Source organism: Molossus molossus, unplaced genomic scaffold (assembly GCF_014108415.1).
Source record: "Molossus molossus isolate mMolMol1 unplaced genomic scaffold, mMolMol1.p scaffold_m16_p_17, whole genome shotgun sequence".
In the NCBI taxonomy this organism is placed as follows: domain Eukaryota; kingdom Metazoa; phylum Chordata; class Mammalia; order Chiroptera; family Molossidae; genus Molossus; species Molossus molossus.
This window is the reverse complement of record NW_023425352.1, coordinates 30,961,600-30,981,697: the sequence shown is the minus strand read 5'-3', so window position 1 is coordinate 30,981,697 and position 20,098 is coordinate 30,961,600. Positions and strand designations below refer to the sequence as shown.

Genomic DNA, 20,098 nt, shown 5'->3' with positions numbered 1-20,098 from the left:
GTGTGTGTGTGTTTTAAAAGTGATTTTGGTGTGGCTCTTTCAAATATTTTTAATTAAAAATAGACAAAGATAGTACTTTGAACCAGATAAAGCAGGGGAAAAAATATAATATTTTCTTTTTAATAGTTATCTACAGAACTCAGCATAGCTGATTTGGAAATATTTGGTAATAATTTTAAATTAATGAGAATGGAAGTGTTTTAATCAATTAATGGTATTATAGACCTTTACATATGGCCATATATAACTTTTTTTCCCTTTGAAGTGTTCAGTTTTCAGAATGTAGCTATATTTCCATTCTTATGGTTGGGACAAAGTATTTTTAGTTGACGAAAATAATACATCATTTACATTTTGGAGAAATGTACTGCCTCTTCTGGCTATGTGGCCCATTTTTGGTTAAGATAAGCAAGAAGATACGTAATTATGAGCTGAAGAGGTTATTTTTCTGGTTCCTTTTTTATAGATTCAGAAAGTTTGTAACAAAAAACTGTGGGAAAGGTATACTCACAGGAGAAAAGAAGTTTCTGAAGAAAACCACAACCATGCAAACGAAAGAATGCTATTTCATGGTAAGATTCTTTTCCCCCTACCCTGTCACCATTCTCCACATTAGAATAGTTTTTGTCAGGTATAAAATAATCATGAATCTGTATAGTCCTCATGTCATTTTTTTTTCTTTATTGATTTTAGAGAAAGAGAAAGGGAGAAGGAGAGTTAGAAGCATCGATGAGAGAGAACATTGATTGGCCACCTCCGGCATGCCCCCCACTGAGGATCAGGCCCACAACCTGGGCATGTGCCCTGACCAGAAATCGAATCAGCGACCTCTTGGTGCATGGGTCAACGTTCAATCACTGAGCCACACTTTCCGGGCCTCATGTCTTTTTTTTTTTTAATCCTTACCGAGCATACTTTTGCATTCATCTTCAGATAGAGCAGGAGGAGCGGGGAAGAGAGAGAGAAACATCGATGTGAGAGAGACACGTCGACTGGTTGCCACCCACACAACCCCATCTGGGGCTGGGGACAAACTGCAATCAATGTATGTGCCCTTAGCAGGAACCGAACCTGGGACTCTAATCTGCAGGCTGATGCCCTAACTGCTGAGCCAAACCGGCCAGGGCCCTCATGTCATTTTTAAAAAGTAAACATTAAACCTGGCCAGTGTCGCTCAGTGGTTGAGCATCAACCCATGCACCAAGAGGTCACTAGTTTGATTCCAAGTCAGGGCACATGCCCAGGTTGTGGGCCTAATCTCCAGTGGGGGGGCATGCAGGAGGCGGCCAGTTGATGTCCTCTCCCATCAGTGTTTCTTCTCTCCCTCTCCCTTCTTCTCTCTCTAGCAGTCAATAAAGAAAAAAATTTTCGCCCTGGCCGGTTTGGCTCAGCGGATGGAACGTCAGCCTGCGGACCAGAGAGTCCTGGGTTCAGTTCCCACTAGGGGCACGTACCAAAAAGAAAAAAGAAAAAAAAAATTTTAATAAAAAGAAATAAACATTATTTCTATAAATTTTACATTTATATTTGTATTTTAAACCTCTTGAATTTGTATATTTTATAATAGTTTATAAATAGAATTACTGTAATGGAAAAAATATAGAAATGGGAAGGTTGACTAATCATATTTTCTTTTTTTTCTTTATATAGATTTTGCTTATTATGATCACTCTGAGAAATTGTTTTATTTTTAACTAGTTGATTGGATTAATTTAAAATGAAATCTGAAGATCGCCTCAGAAGAATATATGCATCTTATTCTGGCATTGACTCTAAGTGTCCAAACTATATTTAACTTTATTGTCAAGAGCCATTGTCATTAAACTTAGGTTTTCTGAGAACTTTGGTGAATTGAGAGCATCACCATTATTTACCATTCTTGACATTTCCTGTGTTTTTTAATGTTGCAGGTTGGCAGGTGTTGATTGTTCTTTCAAGTTTATCATAAATATGAATATAGATGTTAATGTAGTATTTATCAAGTCTTCAAGCACATTACCCATAGTAGCTCCAATCTGTTCCTTCATTTGGCCTTGATTGCAGAAAAATTTTAGAGACCTATCAAGTTCTATAAAACACAGCATTTAAATTTCACAGTCCTGCCCAGCCAGTGTGGCTCAGTGGTTGAGCATTGGACCAGGGACTAAGAGGTCCCAGATTGATTCCTGGTCAGGGCACATGCCTGGGTTGCAGGCTTGATCCCCAGTGTGGGCCATGCAGGAGGCAGCCAGTCAATGTTTCTCTCTCTCTCTCCCTTCCTCTCTCTCTAAAATCAATTTTTAAAAAACGTATTTAAAAAAAATAAATTTTACAGCCCCTGGAAAAACATCTATAGCACAATAAAATGGTGCATAATATCGTAAATGGTATTTTGCATTCCAAAACCTTAAAAATCATTATGATAATCCGGCCAGTGTGGCTCAGTGGTTGAGCTTCGACCCTTGCGCCAAGAGGTTGCCAGTTCAATTCCCAGTCAGGACACATGCCCAGGTTGTAGGCCCAGTCCCCAGTGGGGGGGTTGGGGGCATGCAGGAGGCGGCCAATTGATGTTCTCTCTCATTGATGTTTCTATCTCCCTCTCACTTCCTTTCTCTCTAAAATCAGTAAAGGGAAAAAAATCATGATAATCTCTTGGCACAGAGCAAAATATTTATGTATTGACTTAATGAATGGTTTTTCTATTTTATAATATAAATGGTTTTAGTTTTTCCGATTTCAAATAAGTTATTCTGTTCTTCAGTATTTCTGTAAGTGGAATTCATTGTATTTTTCTGTCCCCTTTTTTTTTTTATCCTCACCCGAGGATATTTTTCCATTTTTTGTACAGATAGAGTGGGAGGGAGAGAGAGAGAGAAACATCGACGTGAAGGGACACATCGAGTGGCTGCCACCCGCACAACCAACCAGGGCCGGGGACAAACTGCAACCGAAGTACATGCCCTTAGCGGGAACCAAACCCGGGTCTCTCCAGACCGCAGGCTGACGCTCTAACTGCTGAGCCAAACTGGCCAGGGCTTTTTCTGTCCCTTTTTGAATGGGGACACTGACGTTGATGAATCAGTTAGTTAAACTGTCTTTCTTTACACACATGCAAGGAAGAAAGAGAAAGAAGTCAATATGCAGGGAATGAAGGAACATCACTTTTGCAGATGGAATCTTTTAAAGCAGGTGATGAAAGTCAGAGCCATTGGAAGAATAGGAGAGACGGTATAAAAAGAATGAACATGAAAAGACCACTTTGGCCACTTTTGATATCTTTAAAAAAAAGTACTTGCCTGGCCAGCGTGGCTCAGTGGATGATAATACCACAAATGGCAGGAAATGGTAAATCAAGTTAAAGTATTTTAATGTCCCAGCATTGTCAGGGAAGTAGTAAAAATAATAATTTAAGGCTGTATTGAGGGTTAACTTGCGTTCCTCCAAAAAGATATGTTGAGCCCAGCTGGTGTGGCTCTGTGGATTGAGCGTGGTCCCTAGACAGAGAGAGGTCCTGGTTCAGTTCCCAGTCAGGGCACATGCCTGGGTTGTGGGCTCAGTCTCCAGTGAGGGACGTGCAGGAGGCAGTCAATCAATGTTTCTCTCACATCTGTGTTTTTATAGATCTCTCCCTTTCTCTGTAAAATAGCAATAAAAACATTTTTTTTAAAGTACATAGATATGGTGTCCTTGTAAGACCTAATTAATTTAGCCTTGTTGTGAATTATAAGATTCTTGGTTCTGATTTGTATGGATTTAGGGTCTGGAATTTGATAACTCCTGCACTGATATTTCAAGTGCTCTGTTTGTTGTTCTAGTTAAATAGACATGTGTCTTTATATTGGCAGGTGAACGACCACCACCCTATTAGAACATTAATTGACTTTTGCAGTTTCTCTAAAATAGTTACTCTAAAGTAGTGAACCAGCTGACAGTTAACTTATTATTCTTGTTTTCTGATTTTGCTTTATTGTGGTAGTGGTGTATGTATGTTGAAGAATTGTCTAAGACACTTTAGTTTTTGTTCATTTTCTTCTAAGATAATTTTAAATTGTCATTCATCTGTATGTATTTTAGGGTCTCCCTTTGTGAATGCAATTATCCATAAAGGCTTCGATGAAAGGCATGCCTACATAGGTGGGATGTTTGGAGCTGGGATTTATTTTGCTGAAAACTCTTCTAAAAGCAATCAGTATGTATATGGAATTGGAGGAGGTACTGGGTGTCCAGTTCACAAAGACAGATCTTGTTACATTTGCCACAGGTAAGAGATCACTTGTTCTCATTTATTTTGTTTGTTTGGTGTGGTTTTTTTGGTTTTTGATGGTTTTTCTTTTCTTTTTTGGTTTTGTTTTGTTTGTTTTATGAGAGTAAGCGAGACAGAGAGAGGAGGGAGGGAGAGGTTGTTTTATGAGAGTAAGCGAGACAGAGAGAGGAGGGAGGGAGAGGAATATCAATGAGAGAGAGAGAGACATCAGTTGGTTGCCTCTTGCGTGACCCCAACTGGGGCAGGGAATCAAACCTGCAACCCTTTGGTCCATGGGCCAGCGCTTTAACTGCTGAGCCAAACTGACCAGGGCTTCTCATTTATTTTGATAAAAATCAGATGAGAATTGGTTTCATATTTGAAAATTTGGGGATGCAAGGCTAGGTGTTTGAGGTTTCTTTTGGCCCTCTCACTAGTTAGAATAACTAATATTTATTTAATGATCTTTATGGGCCAAGCACAATTCTAAGCACTTGATCTGTTTAACTCATTTATTCATTAGTACATTTGGTGCTTTAAAGAATATGGAGTAGAACATATCATTGGGCATGAAAGAGATTTTATTGTAGCTCTTGAATATTGTGAGACTGTGGACTCTAAAAAATTGTAGTATTTCCATGCTAAAATGATATTACTTGCCAAGCCTAATTATTTCATGGCACTGTATAAGGGAGTCTGCCTTCCAATTATGGTATGCTCTTAGTTTGTGATATTACTACTTGAAAAGTTACAATAAAACACATCAATCCTTTAGAAAGCACATTATTATCAAGTAACTACTATTGTGTGCTCACTTCTACAGCACATGTACTAAAATTGGAACAACACAGAGACAGTTAGCATGGCTCCTGTGCAAGGATGGCATGGAGATTAATGAAGTGTAAATAAGAAAAAGAGGGGGAGCCCTGGCTGGTTTGGCGCAGCAGTTGGAGTGTCGGCCTGTGGACCAAGGAGTCCCAGGTTCGGTTCCCTCTAAGGGCTTGTACCAAAAAAGGGGGGGGGGAGGGAAAAGTAAAGAGTAGTTACTCTGAACTTAACCCAGTTGTTAAAATCTTTCTAATAACTTGGCTCTAATTGATAAATTCCTGATAGGTAAAGAAATCATTTTTTCTCATTTGAAAAATCGAGTAAGATTAACTATTGAGATTTATCCTACAGTGAGGGCACTGCTTATAAAGATCTAGAGCAGAAGTTATCAAACATTAGCAAGCTTCGGAATTACCTAGAAAGGTTAGTTAAAATGCAGATTCTTAGGCCCTACCTTCTGAGTTGCCGATTTACTAGATGTGGGTGGGCCCTAGAACTTGGATTTCTACCAAGTTTCCTGATGCTTCTGATCATTGATCTAGATAGGAAAAAAAAACCCTAGAGCAGTAGTTCTTAGTTTTAGCAGCACATTGGAATCACCCAGGAAGCTTTAAAAACTAATGTTTGTGTCCTACCCTCAGAGATTCTCATGTAATTGCTCTGGCATACAGTCTGGGCATTAGGATTTTTAAAGCCTTCCCAGCTGATTTTTGAGAGATTGCCAAGGTGAAGAACTATAAGCCTTGAGAGAGAGGTCTGTTTTTGTTCTTGTTGTTTTCCCCCTAAATTTAGATTTGTATAGATTTCTGAATTCAACCCTCCTGGGTATGACATCCCACCCATTTCTATTTTAGATCTATAAATTGGACTGGATAGGACATTCATACTATCTTGAGATTTTATAAATTGAACACTTCTGTTTTTACTTGTATTATCTGGAGGCTAAATAGCTCTGGTTATTAGTATTAAGCAATGTTCTAATACCTCTTCTAAACTGTCTTTGGAGCAGAATGTTTGGTTGTTTGAAAACTTAATATTTCTATATTCTGGATTATCATGGGACTAATTGTAACTGTAATAGATTATCTATTAGAGCCCTAGCCAGTTTGGCTCAGCAGTTAGAGCGTCGGCCCGCAGACCAGAGAGTCCCAGATTCGGTTACCATTAAGGGCACATACCTCGGTTGCAGTTTGTCCCCAGCCCCGGTTGGGGTAATGTGGGTGGCAGCCACTTGATGTGTTTCTCTCACATTGATGTTTCTCTTCCTCCCTCTCCCTCCTCCTCTATCTAAAGATAAATGCAAACATGTCCTCGGTGAGGAGATAGATAGATAGATAGATAGATAGATAGATAGATAGATAGATAGATAGATAGATAGATAGATGATAGATAGCTCCATCCTCAGGTGAGGATTAAAAAAAAATCTATTAGAAATGCTAAGAAGGGCATATTTAGAATTAAAAGTATAGATAGCATCTCTTGGGAGAATAGAATCATCAGTTTAGTCAACCAAAATCTCCTGTTCCCTCCTTAAAAATAAGAGACAGAAATAATGAAGTAACTGAAGGGTGGGTTGAGGGAAGACAGACATAGTTAATTGAAACTAAGGAAGGCCAGTCACATGCCTAAGGAGAATGGGAAAATAACCTACTTAACTTCTGGTAAAGGAAGACCTAGTTGAAGAAGTAAAGTTTTTGCTGAAACCTGCAAAAATGTGTTAGCCAGTTGAAGAGTGGTAGAATAGATACCATTCTGGATGGTAGAGGGAATAGTATACTATGTATCATGGCCATGGGTAAGAAAGTTTGACCTATGTGAAGGAAGAAAATGTGTCTGCGGCATGAAAAACACCAGATAAGATTAGAGAATTTGGCGACATTGTAAGGGATTTGGATTTTGTCCTAAGTACAGTGAGCAGCCTCTAAAAGGGTTTAAGCAGAAAAGTGATGTAATCTGATTTGTGTTTTGTGTTCTTTCCTAAATTACTGGTTGCTTGGATGGAAAATAGTTGAGACATGCATTAGAATAAAAACAGGAAGACTAGTTCAGAGGCCGTTGTTATAGCCCAGGTGAAAATTTAAGAAAAGAGAATGGATTGCAAATATATTTTGAAGGTAGAATCCACTAGAGTGAGTTGGAAAAATGTCCTCTTTGCAAGTCACTTCATGGAAGCCCCTTAAACCTCCTCCTCCCTCCCACTTGAGCTATGGTTTGTGCTTTTGCTGGGATACAAACAGGATGGCTGAGTCTGCACATCTATAAGGTTACTACATTTTCAGGCTTTATAGTTAATGAAAGTGATAAATTCTTTCATTAATGAGAACAGTAGAAGACATTCTTACAAAGTTCTTTTAACGGTAAAAATGATAAAAATCAAATGTTTATGTATAAATGCATTAAAAAGCTTATGCAGTGTACACAAATCAAGTTGTCATATGCTACCTTGTAGTCAAAGAGATCTTTTCCTTTTCACGCTATAGGCAGCTGCTCTTTTGCCGGGTAACCTTGGGAAAATCGTTCCTGCAGTTCAGTGCAATGAAAATGGCACATTCTCCTCCAGGACATCATTCAGTTACTGGTCGACCCAGTGTCAATGGCCTAGCATTAGCTGAATATGTTATTTACAGAGGAGAACAGGTAATTTTATTTTATTTGTTCATCTTCAGAAATACTTTAGAGCCAGACTTGAACCTCTTCTTACTAATCTCTTAAATTAACAAGGTATGTTGCCTTAAGAAGTGGGTTTCTTTTTTATTTTTTTGGAAATAATGTCAAACTTACAAAAAAGTTGCAGAATTAGTAAAGAGAATTTTCTTATGCCCTTTACCCAGATTTTCCAAATGTTAACATTTTAATATTCTCCTTTTATCATCAGTCTCTCCCTCCCGAGTGTGTGTTTGTATATTTTTTTCCTGAACTTCTTGAGAATGCAGTTCCTTTACCGTTAGGAACATAGGCATGTTTCTTTACCCTTAAATATGTACTTCAGGTATATTTCTGGAAAACAAGGAGATGATAAATTATTAAAATCAGGAAAATACCATTATATCTAACCTGCAGGCCTTATTCGGATTTTGCCAGTTATATTGAATTTTATTTTCAGCTTCTCTAAAATATAATTAATCAGAATCCTATGTTTAGTAGTTAACCTGTGTATAGCAAAGAAATATGTAATTCCTTCTTGCTCTTAGTGACACAGATCCAGTCAAAAGCATCTCTAGATTGTGTTGTCAGTTGGGGATATGTATCAGAACCACTTAAGTTATTAAGTTATTAAAAACAGACAAACACATACTTAGTACTCATTCCAGACCTGCTGATTCAGAATCCAAGGGATTGGAATCAAGGTAAGGATGTTTTGAGAAGATGCTTTCACATGACTCTGATCCACAGCACTGAGTTAGAACCTCTTCCCTAGAGCTTAGGAATGCTTATGGTAAGCCTCCTTTTCAAATAATTTGTTTACCAATATTTGAATTAATCTTTCTCTTCCAGGCTTATCCTGAATATCTAATTACTTACCAGATTGTGAGGCCTGAAGGTATGGTTGATGGATAATTATATTAATTAGGAAACTAATTCCACTGAACCTAAAATCATCGAAAGAGCTGGTGGCCTCTTAATTTTTACTGTTTTGCTGAGAAAAATCATCTTTTTCAACAAGCCTGTGGCAAAAGGATAAAAAATGTGAAAGAAGTTTTAACATTCTGACTTGATAAAGCTTTAATAATGTACAGTGTTTTCTAAATAGTTCCTGTTTTTTCAGCACTTTAACAGATGCCATTCCAGGTTAAAACTGGGTTTGTCTGTACTAAATTATGAACAGAGTTAACTTGAATCTTTTATACATTATGCATTGATTCTAACAGAAACTGTAATCCCCTCAACAGAACTCATTTTACTAATACATTTCTGTGTTCTTTAAAACACAGCATTTACACTGAATACAATTTCATTTGTAAAACTGTAAATAAGAGCTTTTGTACTAGCCCAGTATTTATTTACATTGCTTTGTAATATAAATCTACTGTTTAGAATTGCAGCAGTTTACAGATTTTTTTCCATGCGTACCGCTCATCTGCACTTTTTCCTGCATCATCATGACTGAGTGATCTTTACATTTGATTTCTGAGGCTGTGTTGAGTTTTCAGCAGACTTTGTCTGTTGGGAAAGATTTATTTATCACATTTAACTTGTGGATGGAAGCATTTATCTCTCATTAGAAATCTTTCCCATTTAAGAGCCTGTTTCATGAATCTCTAGGGATTTAATTTGTACTACCTTTGTATGTGTAAGATACATTCCAAAGAGTTCTAACCATAATAGTCCCGATTATTAAAGATGCTTTTTTACTGGCATTAGACTCTGGGTTTCACATTGGAAACTTTTCTCATGTCATTTTGTGAAAATTAAAGCAAGTGCTTTTATATATTTTTTTTTAGAAATGTTAAGTCTTGCCACTGAAAATTATGGTGTTCTTTTCATGGAATATAAATAGGAAGTTAAATTTCACAGGTGGGAAGTATAATCTTGAATAATTTTCCAATATGTTCTAATCACTATAAATGTAAACCGAAAAAAATGGGAGTGGGTGGCTTTTTGTCCTAAGTTTTTTTTTTTTTTTTCCCTGTTCTTTTTCCTTGGCCTTATTGTTATACTTGTAAGCCAATCTATACACAGTAGGCAAGCTACACCCAGAGCGTGAAGTGTAGGTGTCCCAGTTCTCTCCTGGCCTCCTGCATGGGTAGGTGCCGTGAGAAGGGTGCTTTCTGCTCTGGGTTGCCTCATCATGACATTGCACCCAGTTGGAAATATGCTTTGTGCACCACTTGGTAACCAGGCTTGTTTGGCAGCTGTGGAGAGAATGTTATTCCATGAAATGCCATTCCTACTTTCTAATGCAAACTGTCTTTTCCATGGAAAATGCTAAAGCATCTTGGTACAGAGGCATGAGTTACAGTTTAGAGGTCTGTCTGTTGACTCTAACTTCCTCATAAGGCAAGATTTTTACCCACTTAAGTCTTTGTAAATGAGGATGTTCCCAATTACTCTATACCAATTTACCTTTGTTTTACATTTTTATTCAGTCTCTAAGTAACTGGTCCTTTACATTAACTTGTACATAAAGTGCTAGAAAATCATGTTTCTTGTCTTGAGTAAGAGCTAATCAGAATAAATACATATCTGGAGTTTCTATTATGTAAATTGTGATTATTATTTAAGAGGTCAATTCCTGACCTTTAAGTGCTTTTATACAGCTCTCTAATAATTGTGAACATGATCCTAAAGTTATTTCTTGGAACTCAAATGGAGTATGCCAAATTTTATATAATTTTTCAGATTCTGGAAGCTTCCAGGTTTTATAATTAGAAGATAATGAGATGAGTTAATGGAGTTTATATTTACATACCTTATCTCTCAACATTTAGCCCAAAATCCTCACCCTCTGTATGAATGAACCTGAAATTGCTTATTATGTAAAATTATGGCCTGTGAGTTTACAATATTGCAACCTGTGTTGTTTCATCGAATCCATTGCTTAATTAGTGTGTTGTTTTTCTATAAATGATTATATTGTGGTTAATGTGTTAGCATGGCAACATTTTCAGATAGCTTTTTGTTTGTTGGGAGCTTGGAGGGGGGTTGAGGGGTTAGGGGATTTGGGGGGAAGTTTTTGCATGAAATATCTTACTTTATAATGATGGGATTGCTTTTTCCTTTGTTTTGTGAATTCTTTTGAAGTGAGATTTAACTTTTTGTGTGAGTAGTACTATTATATCCATCTTGAGTGTCTTACTTGTACTGTATCACATTCCATACCCTCATTTAATTCTTAATAAACTGTTCACTTGTTTTTCCGGGTAGCATGGTAATTACTGGAGTAGTATAAATGTGTTGAATGGACTTTGAGGAAATGGATTAAGATTATAATAAACCACAATTACAGGAAAACATTGTATTTCTGAGTCTAATAGTAGTAAAGAATGCAGTTTAAAGATTGAAATATTGGCCGGGCTGGTGTGTGGCTCAGTGGTTGAGTGTCGACCCTTGCACCAGGAGGTCGCCAGTTTGATTCCTGGTCAGGGCACATGCCCAGATTGTGGGCCAAATCTCCGGTGGGGGGCATGCAGGAGGCAGCCAGTTGATGTTCTCTCTCATCGATGTTTCTTTCTTCCTCTCTCTAAAGTCAATAAAGAAAAAACAAATTTTTTAAGATTAAAATGTTGACAGTTGTTACCATATCTGCTCAGATGCTTTAAGATTGAAAGTAACTGTAATATTATTTTAGACATTTAGTCCACCCAACACAACTTTTGGCAAACCTTATAGCTCGTTCCTGGGAAATCTATCTTCTTAATTTATAAAGAGGAATATATTTTTGTTTTCTACATTATTTAAAAATTCTTTATACATTTTAAAATCTTAAAGTTAGTGGTATTTATTACTCATAAAAGAAAGTATAGTAAATGTATTTTAGGTTGCAGTATGCCAAGTGTCCATGTGTATGTGATCAGTTCTCTGCAATTAAAAATATATTTTTTTTTATTGATATTTAGAGGGAGAGAGAGAGACATCGATGTGAGAGTGGAACGTGAATCAGCTGCCTCCTACCTGGGATTGAGCCAACAATTTTGGTTCATGGGACCACACCAAACCAACTGAGCCACACCACCCAGGGCCATTCTCTACTTTTCATAGTAAGAGAATAATGGTGCAAATAACCCATAAATCATGGCTTTGAAATATTTTTCAGCATCTTTATCTTCCTGCTTCAGTTAGGCTAATATTAAAATGTTTGCTTGCTGATTCCTAAGCATGCATTCCAGTGTATGATGTGATCTAGTTGTTTGCAGGGAGAGGGAGAAAGAACACATGTAAATAAATGTCCCTAAGCATTTGTGATTGGTATTCCTGACTTGCCCTTTACCTACTGTCCTGTCCTGTTAGAGGACTAGAGTGACAGGAAGCAAGTTATAGTACCCATTTTTCCCCTGGAGAACTGTCATATTTTTATAAAGTTAAACTAGAATGTGGCCTTTTCACTATCTCCTGAATCTCTACTACCCCATCCCTTTTTTCATGTTTAATAGCTTAGGCAGACTGTGACCTAAACTAATTAATTATATCCTCTTAGAAAGTTCTTACTCTCCACATACAAGCCACCATTATCAGAAGTATCTTTTCCAATTCATTGTCTACCCACATTTGTCATCCCCATCACACAAATATATACAGAGCCCCCCCCCAAATGGTCTGCCAATACACTGAAGAGCAGTGATGTGCAAAAGTAGCCTGCAGGTGGGTTGTTCTGCAAACTTTGTTACCAGCTCATGAAGAGATGAAAAAAATTGAGAGGAAACTTTTAGAGCAGTCAGACATTGCTACAATGTTTTTAATTTTCTTTAAGGAAAATACTGGTCTGTAACAAATTAGACATTAAAAGGAAAAAACAAAAAAAAACTGATCCCTCACAGATAATTTGAAAAGTATGAAAAAAATATGTTGTTTACCACTCAACCCATCACTTAACACATTCTGGCACATAGTAATTCCTCAGGAAACTTTTGTTAAATCCATAAATAAATTGTGAGCTCTGGCCAGTTTGGCTCAGCACTTAGAGCTTTGGCCCACGGACCAAAGGGTCGCAGTTCCAATTCCCGATAAAGGGCACGTACCCGGGTTGCAGGTTCAATCCCTGACCACAGTCAGAGTCGTGTTGGAGGCAACCAATGTGTCTCTCTCACATTGATGTCTCTCTTTGTCTCTCCCTCCCTCTTATTCTACCTAAAAAAATCAATGGAAAAATATCCCCGGGTGAAGATTAACCTAAATAAATAAATATTGATTAAATGATTGGGCTCTAAGGTCCAATGGATCTGGATTTGAATTTTACCCTGTCTCTCACCAGTTTTTCTCTGTTGAACAACTTACATAACCTTGGTAAGCTTTATAGTACTTACAGGGTTGTTGGGAGAACTAAATGATATTCTGTATGAGCCACTAAGTGTTGTACTGCGCAATAACTGGTTATTGTAATTAATATTATTATTTCCCTGAATGCTCCAGGACTAGTAAAGTTGAGTTTTCTCACTTGCCATGAAGACATAGAACATAGAATTTTTAAAGCAGCAACATTAGTCACTGATCATTTCATCTAAATGAAATCTTTCCTGGCCAGGTAGCTCAGTTGGTTAGACCATCATCCTGATACACCAAGGTTGTGGATTCGATCCCCAGTCAAGGCACAAACAAGAAGCAACTGATGAATGCATAAATAAGTGGAACAAATCGATGTCTCTGTCTCTCTCTAAAAATTAATAAATTAAAATGAGTCAGCCCTATCTTTTTTTTTTAATCCTCACCCGAAGACACTTTTCCATTTATCTTCAGATAGAGTGGGAAGGAGGGAGAGAGAAAGAAAAAAGAGAGACACATTGACTGACTGCCTCCCTCCCACATGACCCTGATCAGGGTCAGGGACCAAGCTTCAACCGAGGTATGTGCCCTTGATCAGAATCGAACCCGTGCCCTGGCCAGTTTGGCTCAGCGGTTGGAGCGTCAGCCTGCGGTCCGGAGAGACCCGGGTTCGGTTCCCGCTGAGGGCACGTGCTTCGGTTGCAGTTTGTCCCCGGCCCTGGTTGGTCGTGCGGTTGGCAGCCACTCGATGTGTCCCTTCACGTCGATGTTTCTCTCTCTCTCCCTTCCTTTTTCTCCCTCCCGCTCTATCTGTACAGGGAATGGAAGAATGTCCTCGGGTGAGGATAAAAAAAAAAAAAAGAATCGAACCCGTGACTCGCGGGCCAATGCTCTAACCGCTGAACCAAACTGGCCAGGGCTGTCCTATTTTTTTTAATTGTTTAAATGGCCCTGGCCGGTTTGGCTCAGCGGTTAGAGCGTCGGCCTGCGAGCCAATGTGTCTCGGGTTCAATTCTGGTCAAGGGCATGACATATGGTTTGGCCCCGGTTCTGGTCAGGTCTTGCAGGAGGCAACCAACCAGTCGATGTGGCTCTGTCACATTCATGTTTCTCTGTCTCTCCCTCCCTCTCACTATCTGATAATAAGTAGAAAAATATCCTCAGGTGAGGAATTTGAATAAATAAATAAAAATTGTTTAAATAAATGAAATCTTAAGAAGCTCAAAATGTGCCCAGCTGGTGTGGCTCAGCAATTGAGCGTTGACCCATGCACCAAGAGATCACTGGTTCGATCCGGTTTGATTCCTGGTCAGGGCACATGCCCAGGTTGTGGACCGGATCCCCAGTGGGAAGCATGTGGGAGGTGGCCAGTGTTCTCTCTCATCGATGTTTCTGTCTCTTTATCCCACTCCCTTCCTCTTGCTCTAAAAAATCAATAAAGAAAGAAAATTAAAAGATACTCAAAATGTAAAGTATGTAAATCCTGAGGTGCCTAAGGATCCCAGTTTGAAAATTACTGATAAAAGCACCAGACCAGACATGGCAGCCTGGTTGGAGAAGAAAAATAACCTGTAACCCAAACTGTATCATATCCCTACAGTGCAGGAGAAAACACCCCACTCAAATGGATTCATGGTCAAAAATTCAAAACAATTCATTTTGAGCACAAGTCATCAGACACAACTGCCCCCCACAAAATAGTAGAATAACGGGGGGGTAAGAATGTTTAAAATGATTGGGAGGAGGAAAGAAAGCATAAAACCATCAGAAAAGATGGCACTTTGAAAAAAGCAAAGTAGAGCCCTGGCCGGTTTGGCTCAGCAGTTAGAGTGTCGGCCTGCGGTCCTGAGAGACCGCTAAGGGCACGTACCTTGGTTGCAGTTTGACCCCGGCCCTGGTTGGTCGTGCGGGTGGCAGCCACTCGATGTGTCCCTTTCACGTCGATGTTTCTCTCTCTCTCTCTCTCTCTCCCCCTCCCACACTCTATCTGAACAAAAAATAGAAAAAATGTCCTCGGGTGAGGATAAAAAAAGAAAAAAGCAAAGTAGATTTGAAAAACAGTCTTTTGGAACTAAAAGATACGTAATTAATTAAATGAAGAACTCAACAGACAGACTAAACCACAGATTGGGCATATCTGAACAGAGAATTGGTGAACTAGGAGATAAATCCGGAGAAGACACAGATGGTAACGGAAGAAATGGAAACAGAATGAGAGGGTCCAATGTAAAGAACGGGATGGAAGAGACTTGAAGATTTTTTTTACACTGTATAAAGGATATGAATCCTCAAAGAGGCTTAACAAATATCTAGTAGGGTAAATAAAACATGTAGTAGAATTGCAAAAGACAAAAATCTAAAAGCAACCAAAGAGGAAAGACGTGAGCAACAAAGGAACGACAGGTGCGTCTATCCCTGGAAGCAATAAAGGCTGGAAGACAATCAAATACCTTCTAAATGCTGAGGGGAAAAATTGACATTAGCCTTGAATTCTCTACATAGACAAATTGGTATTCAAAAATAAAGGACAAAAAAACACATTTTCAGATTTTGCTGAAAGAACTCATGAAGGATTTCTCCTCAGGAAAGGAGACAATGGATCCACAACAAAGGAGTGGGATAAGAGAAGCATGGTGAACAAAGGAATTGGTAAACTGACCGAAAAATATTCTTGTGTAAAAAGAATATTAAGTGCTTTGTTAACCCCCAGCAATAGCATATCAACCATAGCTATCATTTTTTAAAGTTTACCGCTAGTAATAATAATCACAGTTACAAAATTTACTATCAGTTAGGTCAGTAATCACAACCATGTATTAAATTCCTACACCATGAGCCACATAATTCCACATGGATTCTCTTTCAGATGAGGGAACAAACGTTCAAGAGTTAAACCTGCCCAAAGCCAAGGTTGATAAGTCTTCAGATTCCTTTGCCCCTATGTTCCTCAACCCTCCGAAGTCTGTTGTGCTCCTGGGAGCAGAACATCAGCCCTAAAGAGACGAGTCTTTCCTCCAGGCTTTGTGGGAATGTCCTCTGTTGCCTGTGTCGTCCAGAGATCCAGGATGGGCACGTCTCTGACTTTCCTGGTACTTACAGTCTCAGATTGTGGGTAGTAACACTATGTGTCTGTCCTGAAGCCAACACTTCTCCCCACCTCAGCCTGCATGTTTGGTCAGAGGAGCTTTATGTCCCTAAAGGCAGAAAACGACTCCAGCTTGCCTTAGAAGAGGCTTGGACTGAGGAGGAAGTTGAAAATCAAACTGTGCCTACCTCAGTGCCGGAGTTCTTGAAACATGCTGGAAAGAATATTTTTTCCTTAGACTCTCTATAAACAGCTTAACTTAAAACTGACCAATAGAGGAACAGATGGATTCTGGATGAAGCTGTCATCCAGAGGTTGAAACCGATTTCTCTTGACAGTTTCAACCGTACATATTTGTCAAAGGGAATAGTGGGAACTCTTCTGGAGAGTGCTCTGTCCCAGAAAGAGGAGAATGTTTCTGTTCTGACCACTGAATGAATAAAGGAAGAATGATTCTAGGCAGAAATGACCCGGCTGAAGTTTAAAAATATTTTAATACAAAAAGGCTAGCAGATTCCAGTGGAAGCGAATATAGTCAATTTGTATTTACAGACAAGGATTAAATAAACTAATCTGACAGTAGTCTGTGCAGGCAATTGTTTGGGAGCAAGATAGATCCATCTGCGTGCAAAGAATTGTGAGTGAATGAGGATCCATGGCTCAGTAGGCAGGCGAGGCATAGGGGAGACCACCAGTCCAGATAATCAGACATTCACGTTTCCCACTGTTTTGTTCTATTGTGTCCAAATGTGAGAAGCTGCTTTTCAGTCCCCCACATACAAAGCTCTTTATTGAACTTTATTGATGCATGATCCCTGCTGCTTTACTGAAACTGCCAGCCCAGAAAGAGTTTTGCTTGATGGCGTCTGGCAGCTCAGCTTTGCCCCCAAGTAGATTTATGAGCTGTGAAAGATGGTCAAATTAACACCCTAAGCATTCCTGATAGGATTAGAGGCTCGGAGACAAGCTGGCATTTGCATACTGCCCGATGTAGCACACCATCTTTGTGTCTTCCCAGCCCTTCCTGGCGGGGTTTGGAGGGAGCAAGTAGGAGGTGACACCACACACACTTCTCCCAGCTGACAACACAAAGGGTCACCATGAGATTCCAGATGATATTATTTGGCATTTAACATCTAATGGCAGCGTCTTCCAATCAAAAGACTGAACTGAAGTGCTAACTGCATTTACTTTCAGGGCTGGATACTGGTCCATGACCTCCCATGGAGAGAAAGACCATCTTTTCTCTGGGGTGGGATTGACTCCCCCAAGTGCCCTGACAAGTGCTAGGGGTGGGCCTTAAAACATCCACTTAAGTAATAACTACTTAATTGTAACACTACTGTTACAATTACTGATCACAACAGTAAAGCACATTTATTGTAGAAAATTTGGAAAAGGCTAAAAAATACACCCGTTATAGAAATAGTTTACTGTGAACATTTTGGTGTAATTATTTACAATCTGTTTTCTCTGCATACAGAGATAAATTTGTTGTTTTTGGCTTAACAAAGCCAGATCATATTGTTTAACCCGAATCTTTTAATATTATATCCAAAATACTTTCCCATTTACTAAATTATCTCTTTTTAGAAAAGTTTCTTTTTTTAATTCTCACCTAAGGATACCTGTCCATTTTTGTTCAGATAGAGTGGGAGGGAAGGGGAGAGAGAGAGAAACATCGATGTGAGAGAGACACATCGACTGGTTGCCTCCCACACGACCTGACCAGGGCTGGGAACAAACCACAACCGAGGTACATACCATTGACCAGAATGGAACCTGAGACTCATTGGTCTGCCGGCCGATGCTCTAATTGCTGAGCCAAACCGACCAGGGCTAGAAAAGCTTCTTTTTAATGACAGCATTGTGTTCCACTACATAGAATAAAGTATCTCAACTTCGGTTGTCTGGGGGTCGGTCAGGAGCAAGTGTCCTCAGAATGTTCCACCCTGGCATGCAGATTATTTCATACTAAAATCAATTAAAGCTCAATAAACTCAGGAAGTATTTTTTCCTTCCCCTTTTTCTTAAACAGATTCAGATAGAAAAACCTGCCTTCAGAAGGGAACCTTGGCATAATCACCTTAAGCATTTCACCCTAGCTAGTCAGGAAGACCCTAAGTGTGTTCACTAGATACCCTCAGTGTCCCATGGTTTCTCAGCCACCAGGCAAGAATTTGCCTGCCATGTGTCTTCTCCTCTTCCTCAACTACCTGTAAATCTCCCATTCTCACTTCTGAAATATAATACCCCCACCTTTTTTCCTTTGAACAAAATATCATAGATACCCATGTTGCCTCACTGTCTTTGGACTTTTCATGTTTATGTGAGTTCCCCATGCACATGTAATAAAAATTTGATTTTCTTCTGTTAATCTGTTTCTGTCACTTTGATTAGCCTAGCTAGAAGAACTTGGAAGTTGGGAGGAAAGGGTTTTTTGTTGTTGTTTTTTAGCCCCTACAGTTGCATTAGCCAAAGTACCATGTTTTGTGTCAAGGGACAATGAGCATGAGCAAGTGTGTGCCACACAAACAGGGTACATGATTAAGACTCTCCCCCTTGAATATGCACTGCCTGGTATTACATATAAGGCAGTAATAATTCATTAAAATAGGTGCTGTTATTACAAGAAGAAACAGTACAAATTATTGAAACAACAAAAAATGGAATGGTATTTCAAATTGTCGCTGGTGGAAATGGGGTCCTTTCACAGGGTTGGGCGAAAAGCATTCGAGGGGACCCCGTGTATGGGGGGATGTGGTCTAGTTGTAAGGTTTACTGAAGAAGCTGGGGCAGACACAAAGGACTGTCCTGGATTCAGCTCAGGTGTCTCATTCCCATCTATCCTGCCATGGAAAAAGTCATGATTCCCGCAATTCTTACCAACCAGGTAGTCTATCCTGTCTCTTGGATATAAGGGGATTTTTGTCTTTTATTTTCCAGATTAAATTTTTTGTGGTAGAAAATGGGTTTTCAGAACAATACCCTAGTTCCTGACCTTGTATCTATGAAAAATAGATTTTTATGATTCAATTAAGAACTATCACAAAGGTGTCATTTAGATTATATTAATAAGAGGTTGACTGTAAATCCATTGTGATAGAGAGGGGTTGTCAACGCTGGTTGTCATTAGAATCACCTAGAGAGTTTTAAAAACACTGCTGCTTGGGGCCCACCCTAGAAATTCTGATTCAGTTAGTCAAGAGTGGACTTAGAGTCCCAGTAAATTCTCATGTGCAGCCAAAGTTGAGAGCCTTGTTAAAGCGCTCACATGTGATCCCTTTTTAAATTGCCTTCACAGCGGGATGGCTGGCTCCATGCAGGCAGGGACCGTGTTAGTCTTGTTCATGATTATCTTCCCAGCATTTAGCCCAGTGCCAGGGACATTTGTATAGAGTAAATGCAATGACGCCCATGGAGTTCACTAATTCAGGCGTGCTTGAGTGGTATAGCCTGTTTAGACCCACCACTGGCTGGGGGTGGGGGTGGTACTGGAGGCTCTTAGAACTAGCTTGAGCCAAGTTTGGAAGTAACTGAAGATAAGTATTAATAGGTGACCAGGGTATGTGGGGATTTTAGCAAGGGTTGGGGGTAGGCTCAAGTGACCTTGAGTGTGAAAAGACTGATTCACTGGGAAAGGCAATGATTTATTCCATAAAGGACCCTGAGATGTCAATTGTATGAGGGAAATGAGATATGAAGCCAGTTAAGAGTTTGCAATAGAGCCCTGGCCAGTTTGTCTCAGCAGTTAGAGCGTCGGCCCGTGGACCAGAGAGACCTGGGTTCAGTTCCTGCTGAGGGCACGTACCTCAGTTGCAGTTTGTCCCTGGCCCTGGTTGGGGTCGTGTGGGTGGCAACCAGTTGATGTGTCTCTCTCACATCGATGTTTCTCTCTCCCTCTCTCCCTCCTGCTCTATCTGAAGATAAATGCAAAAAATGTCCTTGGGTGAGGATAAAAAAAAAAAAAGAATTTGCGGTCGAGATCAGTGGGGTCACCCGTGTTCACAGCCATGCTTCTGCTTTCCTGTAATTCCAAGCACGAA

The 20,098-nt window shown here is 39.4% G+C and overlaps 1 protein-coding gene and 1 non-coding gene across 2 annotated transcripts in view; both read left to right on the top strand.

Moving 5' to 3' along the window:
- TNKS2 (tankyrase 2) overlaps positions 1 to 10,904 on the top strand; it is a 61,326-nt gene extending 50,422 nt beyond the window's left edge. Inside the window, exons 24-27 of the mRNA XM_036264927.1 lie at positions 467 to 572; positions 4,054 to 4,240; positions 7,531 to 7,687; positions 8,546 to 10,904. Coding sequence (XP_036120820.1) covers positions 467 to 572; positions 4,054 to 4,240; positions 7,531 to 7,687; positions 8,546 to 8,608 — 513 coding nt within the window. The 3' untranslated portion in view covers positions 8,609 to 10,904. The remainder of the gene's footprint in view (positions 1 to 466; positions 573 to 4,053; positions 4,241 to 7,530; positions 7,688 to 8,545) is intronic.
- LOC118632802 lies at positions 5,030 to 5,136 on the top strand. The gene has a single exon (XR_004960066.1). It is a non-coding gene; the product is annotated as a U6 spliceosomal RNA (small nuclear RNA).
- Positions 10,905 to 20,098: the final 9,194 nt, after the last annotated feature.